The sequence below is a fragment of the Protomyctophum bolini genome (assembly GCF_963924005.1).
Source record: "Protomyctophum bolini genome assembly, chromosome: 8".
NCBI lineage: Eukaryota > Metazoa > Chordata > Actinopteri > Myctophiformes > Myctophidae > Protomyctophum > Protomyctophum bolini.
Genome location: NC_137869.1, coordinates 37802971 through 37824899, shown reverse-complemented (window position 1 = coordinate 37824899; position 21929 = coordinate 37802971). Strand labels below are relative to the sequence as shown.

Sequence of the window (21929 nt, the reverse complement as noted above, 5' to 3'; positions counted from 1 at the left end):
TTGTCTCGGGCCGGAAATATAGCCGACTGACCTTGCGAGCTTTAGCTATAATTGAGACGCCAGGGGAGGCTATGTGTTGTGTTGTGACTCTGAGTACTGTAACTCTGGCCCAGGGGAGGCTCTGTGATAGCAGAGAGAAGGCTAGCAGAGAGTTAAGGGCTCATGCTGCCTGTAGGTCACACAGAACCACCTCAGGGTCTGAAACATTTCACACTGGGTGACCTTTACTGCTCCAAAGCACACACGAATAACAAGTAGATAGATGGTAACTACTGTTGATCTGTAAAATAACACCAGTTTGCACCTACTATTGAGGCGCACACACTGCTGTAAACGATAGAGTAAAAAACGATACATTTGGTTAAATTTTGTACACATTAGGATTTTGCGGCGTGTTGACGATTGAGACGGTTGGTAAAAGCAAAAGATAGAGAGCAGGGCGAGTCCAACAGGATGATTGAGTACAGCGTTTAACTGTGGTTAACTTTTAAGTGAAATACTTTTAGAACTACTGAAAGAATGGAAGTGAGGTTAAAGGGACCTCTTGTTCCCCTGTAACAAAACAACGGTGGAAAAGGTCCAAGAAAATGTTTTAATCCTGTAGATGGTGTTTGGTGGATATAGTGTCGTTTCTACCTTTGGAACTGGTCTCAGTAGAATGCAATGGATCGATAGCTGGCAAGTATTTTCTAATTCTACCACATAAATGTCCAGCAGTATCTCACTGTAAGTATTGTTTTTATTAAACATTTTTCATTTTCATTACAAATCCCCCATCGCCCCACCCTCCCCAAGGTTCCAATTATCGTTGCAACAAGAAAAGACATTTCATCAGTTAGTTCGACATCTCATAACATATAGGCTGCTGGGCTGGTAGACTTAACAATACATACTTACACTTTAAGTATTACATTATGTTACATTATGTCCTGGCAAACTCCTCCTGACTAGCAACATGAGTTTTGGGTATAAACTTTATACCCTAAAAAACTGATGTTGTTAATGTTCAACACAGGCAAGAAGGGCAACACTTGGCTCATTTTTAATAGGGAATGAGTAGGGCAGCTAAATCAGGACCCCTGCTGTCCAATGACATAATTATATCACAGTTAAATATCCTGTGACACTTCTGGGTTAGTTGTTGTTCTGGTGTCTGTGTGCGTGCGTGTGTGCGCATGCTTGCGTGCGTGTGTGCATGCGTGTGGCTAGAACATTGTTTTTCCCAAACTAGAGTTGTGTGCACTGCCAGAGTGTGTAGCCTACACAACCGTGCACATTCACATACTGAATGTGAGCTAGTTAATAACTGTTGTAGTGACGTACTGTATCACAGTGGTTAGACAGGCTTGGTACTGTAATACTGTAAACTGTAGTATTGCAAAACCTGCACGTGTGACGACTGTGACGTGCCATGTCAGGGTTAGGAAGGAGCAGCGGTTCTACTCAGAGTCTCTCTCGTGTGACTGAACTTCTCACCCTATCTCTAAGGGAGATGCCTCATGCCAGCCACCCGTCGAAGAAAATTCCTTTCGGCCGCTTGTATTCGCGACCTTATTCTTTCGGTCATGACCCACGACCATAGGTGAGAGTAGGAACGAAGATTGCTCGGTAGACAGAGAGCTTTGCCTTCTGGCTCAACTCTCTTTTCGTCACAACAGTGCGGTACAGCGACTGCAATACCGCCCCTGCCACTCCGATTCTCCGGCTGATCTCCTTCTCCATCCTCCCCTCACTCGTGAACAAGACCCCGAGATACTTGAACTCCTTCACCTGGGGTAATGCCTCATTCCCTACCCGGACTGCACAATCCACCATGCAAATTCACATGTGTGTATGATTATGTGAGCTAGTTAATAACTGTTGTAGTGACGTACTGTATCACAGTGGTTAGACAGGCATGGTACTGTAATACTGTAAACTGTAGACACACTCACACACACTCTTTACTACAGTCCATCCTGCACAGTGCAGTGAGCGAACTCAACGTACATACAGTATGTGCAGACTAGACTCACTAGAGACTGCAAACCCAGACTAGACTCACTAGAGACTGCAAACCCAGACTAGACTCACTAGAGACTGCAAACTATTTTTTTCCTGAAAAATTATTTTCGAAAAGGCCTGATGGAAAAACACCTCACAGAGCGTCAACTTGCCCACAAAATTGACTTTTTATTTTATTGTGTGCCAATACATTTGCATTTTGCTCAATAATAAAACTGTGTGTTGGAAATCTAAGGGCATTCAGTATGAAACATGACCAGTACCTGTTTCACATTTACATTTAAAAAAGAGTGGTCCCAGTACGATTTAGGGTACACCTAATTAGACCTAATAAATAATTTCTAATAATAACAAACACATTATTTCTAATCACGCCTTATTATGTCTTATTAGTGTACCATAAATTGTGCTGAGTGACTGGGACCAAAAGATTTACTGTGGTGGGTATTGGGCAATGTTGGAGTATATTAGGTCCCAATATATTTATTGTTTTCTATGTAATATCTAATATATCGTAGGTAAATCATTAAATAACACATGGACAACTTCAAAGCATTACATTTGGGATTGGAATGATAGCATGTGTCTAATAGGATTTTGGTGGTGGAGCTACCCTTAGTTAGTAGTAGTTAGCCCATTATGCTATATATTTGGATTTGCGTGTGGGAGATGAGAGCTCTTTTGCTGTGCAAATTGAACATGCATTGTGAATGAGTTATGACCACTCAGCGCAGTTGGAACGTGGGTGTGTGTGTGTGTGTGTGTGTGTGTGTGTGTGTGTGTGGGGGGGGGGGGGCGTGGGGGGGGGGGGGGGGGGGGGGGGTGGGGGGAGCCCGGGCTAAAACTCTTGGCACCCCCGCCCAAGGAACGCTGACGAAGACTAGTTTATAGGTCTGGGATTCAAAGTGCAAGCAGGCATTTCAGACCGTTAACTTATTTTATGTAGCCTTCCTTCCAGTTCTTGCTGTTCCCAATGTTTCTGCCCCACTTAAACTAGAGGTACTGTTAGATGCCAGTGGAGAAGCTGTTCTTTTTCAAATATTTAACTTTATTTTCACAATGGATGTCGATTGGGTTCGGATAAGACTGAAACCTTGCCCAAATGTATAGCCTTGGGTCATACATATACATGTACGTCACAAATGATTGACATTATGGACTGGCCTTTAGTTAGTGCCCCCCCCCCCCCCCCCCCAAGTGCTTTACAGTTTACACTGTAAAGCACTTGTAAAGTTTACAGAGTCGAACGTAATCAAAGCAAGAAGCACTAAGCAACGGAGGGTGAGAGACATTTCAGTCTGCAGCAGCATCCCTACGGCTTTGTTTCATTTGTTTGGGTTATTGTTGATTTAGTTTAGTTAATTAAACATTTGTCCTTAATACACCTCTTAATCCATTTTTTGTTGCGGTTTGCAAGTCAGCTGTAACAAAAGTATGGAATGCAGTACTGCATTATTAAATACCATGGCCCTTAGGGCAGCCTTTCTCTGTCACATGAATATAAGAGCGTGGTTGTTGCTTCAAGGCCTTGTTGCTTCAAGGCTTCCAGCTGTATAACAATGCACAAAGAAATGAATAACCCATCAAGACAACTAGGCCCACAAACAGAGCTCACTTGCACAGTGAAGACCATTAGGGACATCATAAGAGTGACACCCAAAGAGTACTCTGTGTGTGTGTGTGTGTGTGTGTGTGTTGGGGAGGATGTTTTAAAATTCACCATCAAAGCAAGACTGCAAGTATTACCAACCAAGTACAATCTGTCAATCTGGTATCCCGACACCCACACTCCACTCTGTATAAACCATCATGATTCTGAACAACACCTAGAAGCCATCGCACACATAACAAATGGATGTAGTGCATACAAAAACTTGTATATTGCTCGCCACGACCGGATTGTTGACCTAGTGTCTGATGCAGTTCGAAAGTATGTGCCATCTAGTGCAGCAATGTATAAACATTCAAGAGTGTTACCAGATTGGTTTAGCTGTGCATGCGATGTCTTTGCTAACATCCCCAATACACCTGATGTTGTCTTTGTTGACACCAGTCACAAGGAGGTCCTGATTCTGGAGGTGGGCTATGTGTCTTTGATTTGTACATGGACCAGGCATTCCAAAATAAATATTCTATATATATATAAGTATCAACCATTACTTGGAAGTATAACAAACTTGGGGTATCGCTGTAGATTTGCCACACTGATATTCGGAAGCCTGGGCCATGTGCATAAACTGACCATGAGTGGTCTAAGAATAGCTGGCATGACAAAAAGCAAAGCCAAACAACTTGCCAAATACTGTTCTGTTTCGGCTGTTATAGGCAGTTTGTCTGTGTGGAGAAGGAGGTGCCATGTGTATCCTTAAGTGAACATGAACTGTCAACCCCGTTATATTTGTTTCCTTGTAAAATTAATTGTAATTTGTGGATTCAAATAAAGAAATTGAAATGTGTGTGTGTTTGTGTGTGTGTGTGTGTGTGTGTGTGTGTGTGTGTGTGTGTGTGTGTGTGTGTGTGTGTGTGCGCGCGTGCGAGCGACAGACAGACAGACAATAAATAAAGCTCCTTTGAATTGAATTGAAATTGACGGAGACAGAGTGTGAGAGTGTGAGAGAGATGGCTATAAGGACACCTACCTGCGCCACGGCCACCTGTGTCTGCTGCTGTTGCTGCGTTAGTTGCTGCTGTAGCAGCTGTATCTGGTGGTGGATGGACAGGGGGGTGCTGGGAGGCACTACAACAACGGACGCAGGGAGCAGCATCCTGGGGGTAGCCAACAGCAGACAGGGCTCCTCTGGAACCTGGAAGCAGAGAGGAGAGACATAAGGTTAAAGGGACATTTGACCGCTGGAAGACACTGCAGTCACTTGATGTTAATAGAGCGCCGAAGTCCTGACGTCACTCGCTCGTCACCTCGATTAACCTGGTTCACGGAAGAAATGTCTCTATGGAGAATAACATGGGGTCATCTTAAAATCCTTTGATATTAAAGCATTGTGGTCCAAAAATAAACAAGCTGTCTCTGCGTTATTGTCAGGGAGGTGTCTCTGTATTGTTTGCGACTCATAAAATGTAACTAATTCAGTAGCAGTAACAATAGCGTTTTCTCTCTCAGTCAGTTGATTCTTCATATCCATATGAGTGAAGCGGCCGGGGTGAAACACAGTACTTACATGAGGCGATCTAAAATCCCCCTATGGGGATTACAATGCAAATAAAAAGTACACAAACCCGTGGATTTGCGCCCTCTACCGATATTGACGTCAGACTTCGGTGCTCCATAGTATTTGTAGTAGATAACAGTAGCACACATTTGCACCCTATGGCCAGAAAAATAATGAAAGTCTGTGTGTTTGACTAGGGTTTGACTTCCTGAATTCTTACAATGACCATAATAATGCTTTGGTGCACTGCCCCTCCTTGTGGAGGGGAGGCTGCGTGGTGGTGTGACTTGTAGTCCAGGAAGGAAGTGAGACCACTTTTTCATGACAACTTTTGGTCATGAAGATGGCGCCATGACTGAAATATCTAGTAAAAACCCACAGGAAAGTGTTTCTTGGGTCCTAAACATCATTAAAAATCACACTCCTCTCTCCCTCTCCTCTCCTCTCTCTCTCTCATTAGCAGGCAACAGTGCAGCACTAATACTAATACTATCTCTCTCTCTGGCACAACAGCACCCCTACTGGTACTCATAGTCATTGGCTCATTAACGTCACATAGGTGAACACATAGGTGAACACGGACATTGCTGTTCCTTGGAGTGGTTGCACCACTCAAAAATAAGATCTGGTTGCAAAAGGGGTGAAGTGGCCCTATAAGGTAGGAGGAAAGGGGGAGGGAGGGGAGACCTTTGTTAATCCCCGTGGGTGAAATTCAGTTTCAGCTTCACACAGCCGATGTCTCCTCAGATGGTTATGCTGAACACATGCTCTCAGGGGAGCAGTTAGGCATTAAGTGTCTTAACTGGGGGGTGGGGGGGTGGAGGGGGAGGGAGGGGGGGAAACCGGTGACCTTCTGATTATCAGGCAACCTCTCCAAGTGACAGCCACCCGAGGGAGAGCGAGAAAGAGCCACGCAAGAGATAGAGAGACAGAGAAGAGCCCTCTCTCTCTCTCTCTCTCTCTCCTCATATCATGCACTTTACACATTTTGATTTTGAGATATCTTGTGTGAAATAAGGAATTCTGGCCTAAGGGCATAAAGGCACCACAATCAGTAGAATCCATCCTCCGAGGATCATGCAAGTGCCCAGAAGAATTCCAGTCAGTAGTCAGGCACACATGCCCATGCTCTAAAAGACAATAATAAAAGCAACAATTGAAGAGAGATAGAGAAAGAAAGAGGGATTGAGGTGAAGAGGAGTGGTCCGTTGGGCAGGAGGAGAGATTTGGAGGCATATTTACTAATTACCACCGGGGCCGTAATCATTCGTGACACCATAAATGTTCAATTTAGAGGGGTACTTACTTACTAAGACTGATGAGCACAGCTGCTTTAAATGCACTGCTGCTATTTAAAGCGCCTATAACAGCTTTTCTTTGTTTTTGATAACAACAACATTTGGGGCGGTTCTGTGGTATGCCGTCTAGAGAAAAACAACATTGGGCTGTTACTGATGAAAGCACTCTGTTGCTATTGGAACAGAGCATCAACCTTTTTAACAAAAATGTTATCACTTACAGTATATACATCGCCTTTGAGCAGGGCATATGGATGCATTTTCAATCTCTCCTGTGGGAGTGTTCCAAAATCGGTGCATATTAAAAATACATAATGCATGAGCACAATATCGGCTATTTCCCAGCGACGCCACTTTTCTCTGGGCTCACAGCACAACAGTACATGGCCTTAGTAAACATCGCCAGACACCATCTGTTTTGTTGGCGTTCAAAAGACAAATGAAATAGAAATAACCCTGATAATGTGGCCCACGAGGAGTCAGGAGATAGCGGATAAGGGTGGAGAGGTTATTAGGATTCAGATAAGTGAGAGAAAAGGTGAAGACAGTGTAGGGAGGGAGAGGGAACGAACCGTGGCCCAGCGGGACAGCACCAATGTCACGTCCTCCTTGAGACAGCGTGATGTATGTCTCAATTCACAATGTGTCACACAGTGGGACTCGCAGAATTAATAAACCCATAATGGGAAAAAAGTTTCACATGGGGAGGAAAACCAAGGTTGAACCAACCAAAAGAAACATTTCTTCTCTTCATCGTATCTCCCTCGTGCTTTGCTTTGTATTCTTCCTCTTTCTAGCAACAACAAGAAAAAGTGCCCCTCTGGGCACAGGTCTCCACCAGGCCAGCTCAGGTTGTGGCCTCCTGGTGACACTATAATAGGCCAATGTGAAAAGGGTGCCATTTGTTCTTACACCATTGATGGCAATTGGATGATTTGAGGCATTTTGTTCCAAAAATGTGTTTTGCAAAAATCCACCTGTTGGTGGCACTATAACAGGCCAATGTGAAAAGGGTTGGATATATTCCTCAGCCTAGTAGGAAAGTCTGTGAAAGGTTTCATGTAAATTGCACTCTGTGTTCATGATTTGAGGCTTTTTGTTTCAAAAGGGCCAATCCTGCAAACTTTACAAATATGATAGACAGATCTATCTTGAACACATGATTATAGAGTGTTATATAGTGTGTGACTATTTGCATGATTTTTGGACAGAATCTGGAGGAGTAATTTTGTGTTTTTCAAAAATGTCGGCCTCCTGGTGGCACTATAACAGGCCATTCTGGAAATGAGGTTCATCGTTGGCATCCAGGGAGTGTGTGTGCGAAATTTGGCATCGACCGGGTTAACGGTGCCGGAGATTAGCTGTTCACAGACGGATGGACGGACGGACACACCGACCGCCGGACAGAGTGCAAAACATACTCTCTCCCCATGCCTTCGGCCTGGTGGAGACAACAATGGCAAAAAGAGATTAGTTAACCAAAGCCAGGCCTTATCTGAGTTATTGTGCGACAGTGGAGGTTAAATTATGAATCTGTTCAAGGCTGATACTACGATTAACAAAATGTATGATTCTGGAGTTATCAATAATGTAGGTCGGCACAAAGCGTTGAATGATAACAACATGATGTATTCTGCAGATTAATGTGTGCTTATCTGCTCCTGCAATAAGCTGGAGGAGTTGCTCTGTCATTAGCAATGCACCTTAGTCATTCCAAGAGTTCAGCATTCTCACAGTAACATTCTCAGAGTTCATGTATTCATTTTGTCAACTTACAGAGTGTACAAATGGAAGCAAATGGCCCTTACGAGTCCATTTGATTACATGTGTTGATTTCGTCTAATAAAAGTAAGACGAAAAAAGTTCTACCTTTTTCCACTGAGGAAAACTAAATGGAAACTACTGTAAATAAAAACTAAGCAATGATGACTAAAACTAAGATTAAATCGTAACAAATAATCGTCAACAAATAAAAACTAGACTAAAATGTTAGGAAGGGACAAGAGATCTATCATCTAGTATAAGTCATTTTACATTGGTTGCATGCTGAAAATAGTCGATCTACAAGCTCGTAGATCGGCTATTTTCAGCAAGTGTAAAATCAGCCATTACAACTCCATCAAGGCCCACGAAAAAACATTTTAGTCGACTAAATCACCTGTAGATTTAGTAGACCAAAATTCGTATGATATTTAGTCGACTAAAACATTCCCTAAAGTCACTAAAATGTCACTAAAACTAAATAAAAAACTATTCAAGACTAAAAGACTAAAACTAAAATCTAAATTTGCTTCCAAAAACAACACTAATTTGTATACTCCCGGAATAAAGTGTGCGATGAGCCACGCATTTGAGAAAACGTTCTGTGGCAGCCACATTGACATGAAATAGTACGCACAATGATAGTTGATAATGAAGATTCTGTTCAATCAGAACCTTTCCAGTGAACATGCTCAGCACCCTGACTCAGTTTGACCAAAATTGAGCACAACCTTAATTACTATCATTAGTGTCATATCGCCTTTGTTTGATTACCCACCCCTCTATTGCATCTCAATTGGCTTTGGCTGCCATGAAAAGGGTGTATTCATTCCAACCAGACAGCAGAAGTGCCAATTAGTGAAATCACCTCCTGGTACAGTTTTTGGCTGGAATGACAACCTGCATTGTAAAAAGGAAAAAGGGGGAAAAAAGCTCTTTCATGCAGAAAATGATTGGACCCAGGTGTTCTACAGGAGCCAATACAATGACTCCGAGCTGGAACAGCACATTACTACACTTCATCCAACCGGCAAGGACTGGTCTGGCCCTTCAATGTCCAGTACCAGCACGTTTTGTTTCTTTTTCTTTTCTTTTTTTTAATGTGGCATTATCTGCATTGGAGTGAATTCTGACAATAACATTAATCCCAGTGCATGTTTTGCGAAAAATACAACAGAGAACCATGTGAGGCGCCAGAGGCGGCATACGGCTCATTATAAAGTATCCCAGACAAACATAAGTTAGGCCTATATTTAAAAAAAAATACAAAGAGTCTGCACACCTTTTTCTGCTCCCAGAGAAATCTTTACTTAACGAAACGTTTCCAAGGTAGAAAGCAAGGTAGACCATAAAACTGTAATTACTTACAGCCGCTGGATCATTTACAGTGGCTTTATTCTTGACGGTATACGATTATGCTTCTATGCCTTTTTCTTACGCATTGTTGTTGCCAACATCTTGTTATTTATCATTTTTGCTATTATTTGCTGCTGGATAAGGTCACATTCTAGTCCATGCTATACACAATGCATGCTGCAATTAAAGTCTCTCTGTAATGGCAAAGGAACAGTAGGTCGGGAACGCGGTATTGATAATGAGATTATTTCGGTTGCACGTTATGTTTAATCAAACTACAAGTTTACTTGGCATATCATGGCATGTGGTGTGTTTGCAGACATGTATATGCGTGAAAGAGCACACAATAGGCTGTTGCGGGCTGCGGCTGCGCACATCAGAGAAAGTGCATGTCAGAGAGAGATTACATTCATTCGGTGTTGGACTCGGGGATTATTGTATTGCAGAACCTACTCAGGCTTTAGCAGGGCCCGACAGTGCATGGCTGGACAGTCTGATATAGATTCTTCCTGTAAAATACAATAAAATGGATAAGGGTACCATATTCACACGGCAGCCATGTTGGCATTTTGCATTGAAAAGTCAAGTTGCCACCCTGCCATTCAATGAATGGCAAGATGGCTGCTGTGTGAATATAGTGCCAACTGCCAAAGTAAAAAACAAAAGGTCCGAACCTTTGAACGTTTGCGGACAGCCCTAGACGACATGGAAGCATTCACACTATAAAAACACATGCCATAATGTAAATGTCCAGCAGCAAAGGAATGGATGTGTGTGTGTGTGTGTGTGTGTGTGTGTGTGTGTGTGTGTGTGTGTGTCATGTTTAGTTAGAGAATCACATGCCCAAAAAATCATCTGTCTCATACGCACACACACACACACACACACACACACACACACACACACACACACACACACACACACACACACACACACACACACACACACAGTGTGTGATGGTTCAATGAGAGGGTGTGTGAGAGGGACAGAAACTAAGAAATAAAGCATTAGAGAGAGAGCAATAAACAGAGTGAGAGAACAGCAGCAAGGAAGCAAATGAGCTAAAGAAGATATTGGAGATTAAAGGCATCACGAAGCAGCTTGGTGCGGCGATGATCGGTCAGTCAGTCAGTCAGTCAGTCAGTCTCCAAGAGAGAGACAAACAAAAAACCCTCCTTCTTCCCATCACTCCATGGCAGATGATGCCAGAAGACGGACTCCGGGCTGTCAACCAGATGAGTCTGACGAAGGGAAAACTGTTGCAGCGTTGACACAGTGCACATTGCCAAGCTAAAGGGCTGGGCTGCCTGCAGAGTGAATAAGATTGAAGAGATTGGCGTGATGAAGGGCATATTGCTGCCTCTTAAGCACCGCGGAGTCTTGTAACTGTGGTCTCGAGGGACACTTACAGTCCCATAAACACATTATAGAGAGATAAATTAATGCTTTTCGGCGGGACCGGAAGGCCCACCCTATGTCGGCGAATGTCAACGATTGACCGGCTGATTGACTGGCTGAGTCATTCACTGACTGATGAAGTTACAGCACTGTTAGGTAGGCCTAACAATGAACTAGCCAATCACAGGTCAAATATCCCTCCAGGCTATAGGATGTAGTACGAGCCTGTGGGCTTGTGCAGGTTGGTTGCATGCCAAATCTGCAATAAACATATTGTATTACATTGCAGCCAGGTAACATGTTATATTTTGTAAATTTGAATCTTATATATATATATATATATATATATATATATCTATATATATATATATAGAGAACATTATCAAGCATGCATCCAAGCACCAACACAGCAAAGATGTATCAGAACACACGTGCATGTGGGCACGAGCACGCACACACACACACACACACACACACACACACACACACACACACACACACACACACACACACAGACAGATAAGTATATAGTAAACGGTACAAACCCACATATAAGTATATAGTAAACGGTACAAACCCACAACAACGCACATCTGTCATCTGGTCATGTATTTTTCACTTCTTGGTGACAAAGAAGGAGGGAGGGAGGGAGGGAGGGATGGAGGGAGGGAGGGAGGGAGCAGAGGAACCAGGGACACGTTACAGATGAGAGAGAGAAGGTGAGAGGCAGTTACTACTAGAGGGAAGAAAGAAACAGACCTCTAATGGATGGGGGGGGGAGGGTGAAAGAGAGGAGAGGTAGGTAAAGAGAGATAGATGAGACATGGGTGGAGGGACTCGTCTCTGCTCTCCTCCTCCTGAGGTGATTACACTAGCTTCTCCCTGCTATCTATCCTGTATATCTGACAGATTGTTCCCTCCCCCCACACACACACACACACACGCGCATGCACACACACACACGCACGCACTAACACGCACTCACACTATACATACACTAGTAATAAAACAAGCAGAGGTTGAGACGACGTTTCTATCTCACTTGACAGCTGACAGCTCCAACACTCTGTGGCAGACAGACACCACATTAGATTTGCAACTTCATCAAGTGTTCTCTTTAGACAGGGACACATCAAAAGGCCCAGCTATGCCTCCTATCCACCATTCCCCTGGCCGGTTTACCCATTGATCAAATGCATTAGAAAGTAATGCACACTACATAAATATCTTCCCCAGAAATAGCCAGTCTGCAACGCGAACAAGCCACAATGTGATGCGCTGTGAGCTTGGAGATCTACTATTTCCACACAATGTTGGCCCCCAGAATAGGAATGCTACAGTATGCCCAATAGGGCATAGCAGGGCGGCAATGTTCTGGTTCCATTGTTCCAGATGCCATTCATTTTCCAAAAATCTATTATTTTAAGCCTAGAATAAAGCTAATTATATTTGTTGCTGTAGGGAGGAAACCTCATAACTCCATTTTTGAGGTATTTTTGGCATAAATCAGTGCTATTGAACACCCTTTACGTCTGTGTGTCGTTTCAAAAATATTGAACCAATGGAAAGTAGTAAAAGAAACTCTTTGGAGAAAACCTCTTAACTCCATTGGACCCTCAAACTGTCTGCTAAAGCAACTAACTCAACCACCGCCTCCCCTCTCATGCAAGTAATTGACAATGTATAAACTCACAACACCAACTTTGATGGGGCAGTATTCATTTCCTGGAAAATTAACAATTTGGAGTTAAGAGGTTTCTTCCCGAAAGCAGAGATATACCGTACTATATCTAACACGTAGATTTTTCACTGAATCAAATGTTTTATGGCCATTACATGAATCATCAGGATCCTGGATGGCTTTATTCTAGGCTAAGTATTTTTGGAAATTTGAAAAAAATGAATGTGGTCTGGAACGATGGAACAAGAAAATGGCCACCACTACTATGCCCTCTATACACTTTATTTAATGTATTTGTACAACAAATAGCAAACATATCTAATCTAAAAGCTTAAAACGTCACATTGTGATCTTGCAGGTCTGCTATCCTCACTATTTTCGCCAAAATAGGAATGCCAGATTATGGCCCAGGCCGGCCTAGTGGTCCGGGCACCTAGGCTGCTAATCCATTTTGACGGCGCATCACGATTTCGACTCCTGATCCCGATGACCTTTGCTGTCTCCATCTCTCTTCCTCTATTTCCTGTCAGCTTACTGTACAGTCAGTGTGCACTATCAAATAAAGGCAGAAAAAGCCCTCCCCCCCCCCCCCCCCAACAAAAGGAATGCTGGATTATAAATGGTTAAAGGGAATGTTTACAAGGTAAACAGGTAGCTACAACAATCAAATTTCAACGCAACATATTGCGTTTGTGGGTGTACAGCAAGTGGGCTGACACAGTCCATTGTGGTGTACATTTTTGAACTTTTTAAATAATTTAAAAAAGTTAAAAAAGCTAAAAAAGACTCCTTTTTCCTTACAGATCCCGTGGTTGCTGAACATAACATTTGACAGCTGGCTTTGTTAATGCAGTGTTACGGTCCGGGAAGTGAAACTCAGATCATAATTATTTATGTTCTGAATTTATATCTGGCTTTAGACCACGTACACGCCGTAAAAAGTAAATTTAACCAATTAAGACCTATACAGTATGTACTAAAACAGCAGAAATATGATTCCAATATCCGTAATGCATGCACAGCTGCACACATATCGTCCTCTCTGCCGGGTGGAAACCTGTACGTCCAAAACTGTTACTTTTCAGGATTCAAAAGCAAAAGTAGCAAACGTAGCAGATCGACAAGCTCAAAAGGATGTTGTTGGCCCGGAACGGCTGGCATTAGACGTCCCTCCCGAGCACCTCCTACAGTATAGGCTGCCAATAAAGCCTGACAGAGCGGTGTGGGTTCCAATCCCGACCACCTTCACTCCGTGTCACTACCCGTTTCCTGTCAGTCTACCGTACGCTACCAAATAAAGGCATAAAAAGCCCCTTGTACAGTACAACGCTTTTAGTACCCAAAGACGCTTTACATGGGGTGCAAGAGGAGGCAACAAATACAAAGAAATCACCCCCGTGTGAACTGAGTGGTGCAACTCCCCTCATTAGCAGGAAACAGTGCAGCACTAATACCATCTCTCTCTCTCTCTGTTTCTGGCACAACAGCGCCCCTACTGGTACTCATAGTCATTGGCTCTGACTATGGCGCTGTAGGTGATGAACACATAGTATAGGTGAACACGGACATTGCTGTTCCTTGTGAGTGGTTGCACCACTCAAAAAAACAGCTAAGGAATAAAATTATTAGAAACAGTGAAAAGAATTAGCTAGGGAAAGCAATATTGAAGAGGTGGGTTTTGAGGTCTGTTTTAAAGGTTTGGAGGGTGGGGGGGGCCTGGGGCATCTCTGAGCGCTTTGTGGATTGCATTAAAAAACTATGAATATTTCCACATAATCAGGGTGTTCGCAGTCACAGTATGGGAGACACTATGAATATTTCCACATCAACCTCTTTACCCAGCTTGGTACACACCAGGGTGTTTGCAGTCACTGTAAAATCAACTACTGACCATCCCATGTAGAGGCAGTTCAGTCTATTACACTAGAGACAGAATTAAATTCACTGCCAGATTTATTTCTGGCTGCGTTTAGCCACTGCCAAGCTTTTTCTGGTAGCCTGGACTGTTGAATATGAGAGAGCCATTCACCTGCGTGCTCGCAAAACATAAAATACTTGTAAATCCATCCGTCTGTTCAGTAGTTTAATAGAGAGAATAGTTGAATGGTGGTCGCGGCAAAAGTGGAACGATACAGGAAGAGAGATTTGGGCGTTTTCGAAAATTGGAAGTGGATGGCAGGCGATTGTTTTTGCTCGCTTCACTGGTAATGGAACGGTGGATCATAGGTTAGCTAAGAGTGTCATCTACTGTAGTGTAAAAAACAAAAACTCAAAGCAGTGCATGTGGGCCTTTGCTAAGAAAGAAAACTCATCCAACGCCTCCTTGGCAGTGAATTTATTTAAAAGAGTGTTTCACATAACTGAATATCGTGCTGTCGGGCAAAAAGAAAAACCTCTGATCTCCATATTTTACTCTTTTTTTCTTTCAATAAATGAATGCCCCGCATAAATTAACACTTTTTTGCTGGGGAATTCTTCAAAATAATGGCGCTAGAGTGCCAGCAGATGAGGCAGATTTTATTAAGATTTTATTAAGCCCCGCCAATGTCCCATCTAAAGCCTCTCTAGAAGCGTTTATATTCCAAACTAGATGCTTCCTGAAGTCAGAAATGAAGACAGAATATGGCCGTAAACCAAGGACTGTATAAAGAGGACAGGAAGCGAAGACCGTAAGGGCGCCGCCATGTTGATCACATGGTGCTCCATGGAAGGAAAGAAACATGCGCAGTTGAGACTAGGAAGTTGGACATGCATATGGCACAAATGGCCCAGCAGATGGCGTGAGGTGATTAAAGACCTTGCTGAAAGTAGGGACGCTTGTATCTCACTCTTCTGCCAGCCTATATGCTGAAGCCAGCTTGGCTCAGTGCTCACCATGAACGGACTGACTGAGACAGCCGTGTCATGATCAGTGCAACTATAATATATCCTGCTACCCTAATAGACAGGGGTACATAAGCACATGTCCGTTTATCCAACAGCTTTCTCCGTCCCAACCACACTTTCACCACACATCTCTATATGCAAAATAAATTCGGCACACTCCCAGAATACATATAGGCTACATTTCATTGAAAGAAATGTCTTAATTACTGAATAAATATTACTTTTGTCAACCACGCCATTGTTGCTCAACATCAACAGCCTACGTCAGAATCGTCATGTTGGCGTCTACTACGCCAACTACGTTCACTTAATGGGGCCAGTCCTTCACAGTGACACACGCGTTAGATGAACCACGCGACCGGGATGGTTTCTACCCCTCAATGTCGTGCATTTGCTGCGCCCTTCTAATGCTGCGCCACGCCTACTCTATACTGCTCCATGCGACTCGAACAGCGTCAGCAGCAGCAGCTCCGAGCCTCCGTCAGAAAGGCTGCCCACAGCACTGCACAGCCCCACACCCAAATGAATCGAATGAATGCATAAGGCGCTTATATCGCTTTTGCTCAGTGGATGGGACATTTACATTAAAAGCAATCGGATGGACGCGTGGATAACGGCATGGTTGTACAGTGCAATCGGAGGGAAAGCTTCCATAATCCATATAGCTTCCCTGCTAGCTGCTTCAGACACAGGGGAGGGGAGGGAGAAATAGTGCGAAATAGCGCTTATGCAACAATTACCCTAAAACACAAACACCTCAACTCGATGTCATTGTGAATAAGAATTTCGAGCGAAATAATCATTTTTCGAAGGACACTTTCACCCAGTACGAAGCTAAATGTGGAAGCCGTGTGTGTCACACCAAAACGGGTGACCTATAGATTCCTGTAACCAGCCTCTCGCACTGCCTGCGAGTTGGCTCCGTCTAAGGCTCCGTCTTATGAGCAAATTTAGAACTTCCGGTCTGAGAGCTAGCAGATTTAAGACATCCGGTTGCTTTCAGAATAAAATAAGGTTATTTAATTCGTTAATTAAATAATTTTTACATTACATTATTAGTATTATTATTACATTACAGTTATTGTAAAGACACACATTATGTTTCTGTGTAAAAATAAGTAATTAAATAACATAAAAAAGTTATCTAAATGGATAAATGCTATTCACTGGAGTGCATGGACTTTATAAAGTGGACACTGGACAAAAGACGGCTCCGCCAGCCAACTATCTGGACATACCCACGCGTTTGGGAAGATGTCCTCTACCACCCCACAGTCTCCGCTAAGCGGGAGAGGTGTAAAATTCACAGCAGCAGAGCTTCTACTGGGGTCAATGCAAAAAAATGTACCGTTTCCGGACCCAGAATGGACACTGGACAAAGAGGCCTCCGCGAGGCAACTATCTGGACATACCCACGCGTCCGGGGAGATGTCCTCTACCACCCCACAGTCTCCGCTAAGCGGGAGAGGTGTAAAATTCAGAGCAGCAGACCTTCTATTGGGGTCAACACTCACAAAAGTGCCGTTTCCAGACCCAGAATGGACACTGGACAAAGAGGCCTCCGCGAGGCAACTATCTGGACATACCCACGCGTCCGGGGAGATGTCCTCTACCACCCCACAGTCTCCGCTAAGCGAGAGAGGTGTAAAATTCAGAGCAGCAGAGCTTCTACTGGGGTCAATGCAAAAGAAATTACCGTTTCCGGACCCAGACTGGACACTGGACAAAAGACGGCTCCGCGAGGCAACTATCTGGACATACCCACGCGTCCGGGGAGATGTCCTCTACCACCCCACAGTCTCCGCTAAGCGGGAGAGGTGTAAAATTCAGAGCAGCAGACCTTCTATTGGGGTCAACACTCAAAAAAGTGCCGTTTCCAGACCCAGAATGGACACTGGACAAAGAGGCCTCCGCGAGGCAACTATCTGGACATACCCACGCGTCCGGGGAGATGTCCTCTACCACCCCACAGTCTCCGCTAAGCGAGTAAATGGGTGCTTATATTTCTATGTGAAATGTGGTGATGCTGGCATCACAATAGATGCCAGCATCACGCTGCCTCCGTCTAATAAGCACATTTACAACTTCCTGTTTGGAAACCAAAACAGATGCTTCTGACATTTGCCTGTGCGTGCTTAATCGTTGTACTTCTGAACACATTTCCCAAATCTCAGTGATTTATCCACACATCGCTCTGTGTGTGTGTGTGTGTGTGTGTGTGTGTGTGTGTGTGTGTGTGTGTGTCGCGTCGCCCTCCAGCTGCAATTGTGAGTGTGCGCTGTGTGCAGGGCACACTACTGAGTTTAAAACCACAGCTGAAACATGAAGTGGAGTCTGTCAATTCCCGCAATTTCCTTCTTCCCATATTGCGCTGCAACGACACTAGGATTGAGCCCCCCGAAGGGGGGCGAAATTCTAGTCTATATAATTTGTATGTAATACAGTGGTTTTCAACTTTTGCCTGTTGATCAGTCCGTTCATGGTGAGCACTGAGCCAAGCTGGCTTCAGCATATAGGCTGGCAGAAGAGTGAGAAATAACAAGCGTCCCTACTTTCAGCAAGGTCTTTAATCACCTCACGCCATCTGCTGGGCCATTTGTGCCATATGCATGTCCAACTTCTTGGTGTCAACTGCGCATGTTTCTTTCCTTCCATGGAGCACCATGTGATCAACATGGCGGCGCCCTTACGGTCTTCGCTTCCTGTCCTCTTTATACAGTCCTTGCCGTAAACAAGGAAGTGAATGGCAGTGTGCATGCGCAAAACACGAGGAGATCGCCAAAAAAGATAAATAAACCTAGAAAAAGCCTCGGGACACAGGTCTCCACCAGGGCAGGTCAGGTTGTGGCGCTATAATGTGAAAAGTGTGCCATTTCTTCTTATGCCTGTTGGTGGCGCTATAACAGGCCAATGTGAAAAAGGTGGGATATATTTCTCAGCCTAGTAGGAAAGTCAGTGAAAGATTTCACGTAAATTGCACACTTTGTTCATGATTTGAGGCTTTTTTTGTTCAAAACTGGACAATCCTGCCAACTTTGAAAGCCATGTTAGCCAATTAGGATGGAATATGATCCGGCTTGAACACATGACTATAGAGATAGTGTGTAACGATTTGTGGGATTTTGGGACAGAATCTGGAGGCCCCCTGGTGGCGCTATAACAGGCCGTTCTGGAAAGTTTGGGGCAGAGGTTCATCGTTGGCATCCAGGGAGTGTGTGTGCACGAGATTAGCTGGTAACAGACGGACGGACACACGGATGGACACACACACACGGACGGAGTGCAAAACATACTCTCTCCCCATGCCTTCGGCCTGGTGGAGACAAAATGGTTTGATATCAACAAAAAACATCTAAAAACGCCTATACACTTCCAAGGCACCCTGTGCTTTTCATTCTAAAGTCGTGTATATACATAATTTAGCATAGTTAATCATACTAGCGTGTCACACAAAAGTATGAAAAGAAGCACATTCACAAGCTGGAAATGCGGCACAAAATGGCACGTCAATCTGCTACTTTTGCTATTTTTGAATTTGAATGCTGAAAAGTAACTGTTTTCCACCCTCCAGAGACGATAAATTATGCACATTTTACCGTTTTACATAATGGCGCATCCTTTGTGTGCGAGTAGCTGCGTGCGTGCATGCGCGTCTCCAACATGCATGTGTGACGTACGTGCATGCCTTGTTGGCAAGAAATGCAGGAGGAGAGTGGTTAATGTTCTGCTTACAGTATGTGGGGGTGTGTTGGATTCTGATCAGACAAGAGCCTAGCTAGGCGTGCTTCATACCAGCTGGTTGTGTGTTTTCACTAAGCCGCCCTGAGGGTAGAAGTGATGGACTATTGGGTTGAGCCTGGAAGGGGTGCAGGTGCTGTTTGGAATTAAACTTTCTATTCCATCTCCAAACCTGGCTGGGCACAAGGCTGCACACTCGTTAAAATTGATTTGAACAATATAATTGCCCCTTTCCTGAAGGATATATAATCAGGTGCTGTGGTAAGAATTAAAAATAGAAATCAATCAAAGAGTGAATGACAGTCGGCACACTCTCTCTCTGAATCTCTCTGGGTTGCTGTCTAGATTGCAGAGTTGACAAGCCAGCTACAATCATTACTCTCATCAAATGTTTCCACGAACTGCACCAAGCCAGCGCGGTCTGGGAACAGACCGGATCAAATGAGACTGCCGACAGTCCAGGCTTGGACTCCTGGGTCTGATCAAACGTCTGGTCAAGACTGAGGTAAGCTTTAGCCTGCTGAGTCCGACACTAAGCCCTGCTAATGAATGTCTCTCTGTCTGTGGTCGTTTCCAGCGAGCAGCCTTCAGACCTGGGGACATCCTGTTCCTACGGCTGACCTCAATCTCCCTGTACGGTAACACCCACAGTGTTCAGTTCACTCTGTGAAACACTGTGATGTGGAGAAGAGACAGACAGGGCCTGGGCCGTGGCTCAGTGGTCAAGGCACCTTGGCTGGTAATCCAGTCTGGCAGTGTGCCGCGGGTTCGACTCCCGATCCTGACGGCCTTTACTGCATGTCTTTCCCCCAACTCTCTCCCCATTCCCTGTCAACTGTCTGTCCCTCCCCCCAAAAAAAAGAAAGAAAAAGAAAGAAGAAGTGACAGACAGTGAAACTAGAAAAGTTGCCAGGCTAGCTCGTCGGGGCAACATGCAGGTCTCCGTCAGGTCAGGAAGGTTATTGTCTGGGGAAGCAATGTTGGGAAGTCGCCAATCAGGATGGAATAGGAAAAATCTGATCACTTGACTATAGTAGAGATCGAATGTGTACAGATTGTTTGGACAATTTTTTAAGGACTAATATAAAAAGGATGTTTTGAAAAATTCGGCCTCCCGGTGGCGCTATAATAGGACCGTGTTAAATGGGTGGCATTTGTTTCTCAATGTAGTGCAAATGTGTGTTTCACCACAATCGGACGATGCGTTCATGATTTGCACCATTTTTGTTCAAAACGGGCCACTCCTGCAAACTTTACATGTCAATCTTGGCCAATAAGGATGGAATATGAAAAATCTGAAAAATCCGTCTCGTTTGCACGACTATGGAGATCATTCACGTGTAACGTTTTGTGTGGAATTTGGATACAATCTGAAGTATCTTCTTCCGACAGGCGTGCGCCCGTCTGTAGTTAATCTTGCAAACCACTGTAGCGATAAGTGCCCAATCTCTTGCGCACACAGCCAGTAGGCCAGAGAAGTATACGCACTGATGAGAATAGAAAGGAATAGAAAGTAAAGAAGCCAGAGAAATACAGTTTTAACAGAGAGAGACAGAGGTATGAAGAGAAAGAGAGAGAATGAACAGATACTGTATGTCTATAATAATGATTAAAAAATGAGTAGATGAGTCAGAGAAAATGAGACAGAGCGAATGAGGGCCCTGTATGCTGCTGATACCATCTTGGCCTCCAGCCTTGTGAGACTGCTGTCTGAGCATATTGGTAACAACTTCACACATCTGCACGCACGCACGCACACACAGGCCAAGACAAAAGGTCCATTGCAGCTAGAAAAACCTTGAATATTATCCACAGTAGGAATTACTGAGCCAAGCAATATGAGTCACATCACTTAGCTTCAAGTCGAGCCATTGCATTTTTATGATGGCTTTTCTGGAGAGGAGAAAAGTGTGTGTGTGAGTATGTGTGTGTGTGTGTGCGCCCATCATGCATTGGTGGTACAGAGATCACAATTCTCCTGCCAGCATCAGATGCCAACAACAACTTCGACTTAAGCTACAGCGATGGCTGACTACACACACTACGCTCAACTTTGTCACCTGTTGGTACTCTAAACAGACAGACATAGGGACAGACAGACACACACACACACACACAAACACATTGCTGTTCCTCGGCGTGGCTGCACCACTCAATAATGAAACTCACACACACACACACACACACACACACACACACACACACACACACACACACACACACACACACACACACCTTTGCAGTTTGTGAATGAAGCAGCATAACTCGTAAATTGGTATGCGGGGAGGCGAAATGTGAGTGGCATCATCCCGGCATGGACTGCATGCCAAACTGCGGCTTTGGCCTCAATGGAAATAGCTCAGAGTTCAGCTGAAAACGTAGTATTATCTAACTGTGTCAATGTATTATCAGCTATAGCTACTACAGTATGCACTTTTGACCTTAGTTTAACTTTAACCTACAATACGTACAGACCCTTTTTAGGCTTCTGGATTTCAGACTTGCCTACTCACTAGTTAGATCACCATATCCGATCGGGACAACCCTAGTATAAAACATTGGGTCAAAACAATAATCGAAAAGGTACAATATCCCTAAAAATCCCTTTACAACAGGAGCTTTCTATTGTTCCAAAAGTGA

At 44.0% G+C, this 21929-nt stretch overlaps 1 protein-coding gene and 1 long non-coding RNA gene across 4 annotated transcripts in view; both read right to left on the bottom strand.

Annotated features, from left to right (window-relative positions):
• The window catches only part of LOC308320344, a 319513-nt gene that overhangs the window by 181208 nt on the left and 116376 nt on the right, over positions 1 to 21929 (bottom strand). The window lies entirely within an intron of this gene.
• The window catches only part of LOC308320341 (carboxyl-terminal PDZ ligand of neuronal nitric oxide synthase protein-like), a 183822-nt gene that overhangs the window by 47753 nt on the left and 114140 nt on the right, over positions 1 to 21929 (bottom strand). For all 3 annotated transcript variants that reach the window (XM_080770663.1, XM_080770664.1, XM_080770665.1), the window contains one exon: positions 4644 to 4808. In XM_080770663.1, the coding sequence (XP_080626789.1) occupies positions 4644 to 4808 (165 nt within the window). The remainder of the gene's footprint in view (positions 1 to 4643; positions 4809 to 21929) is intronic.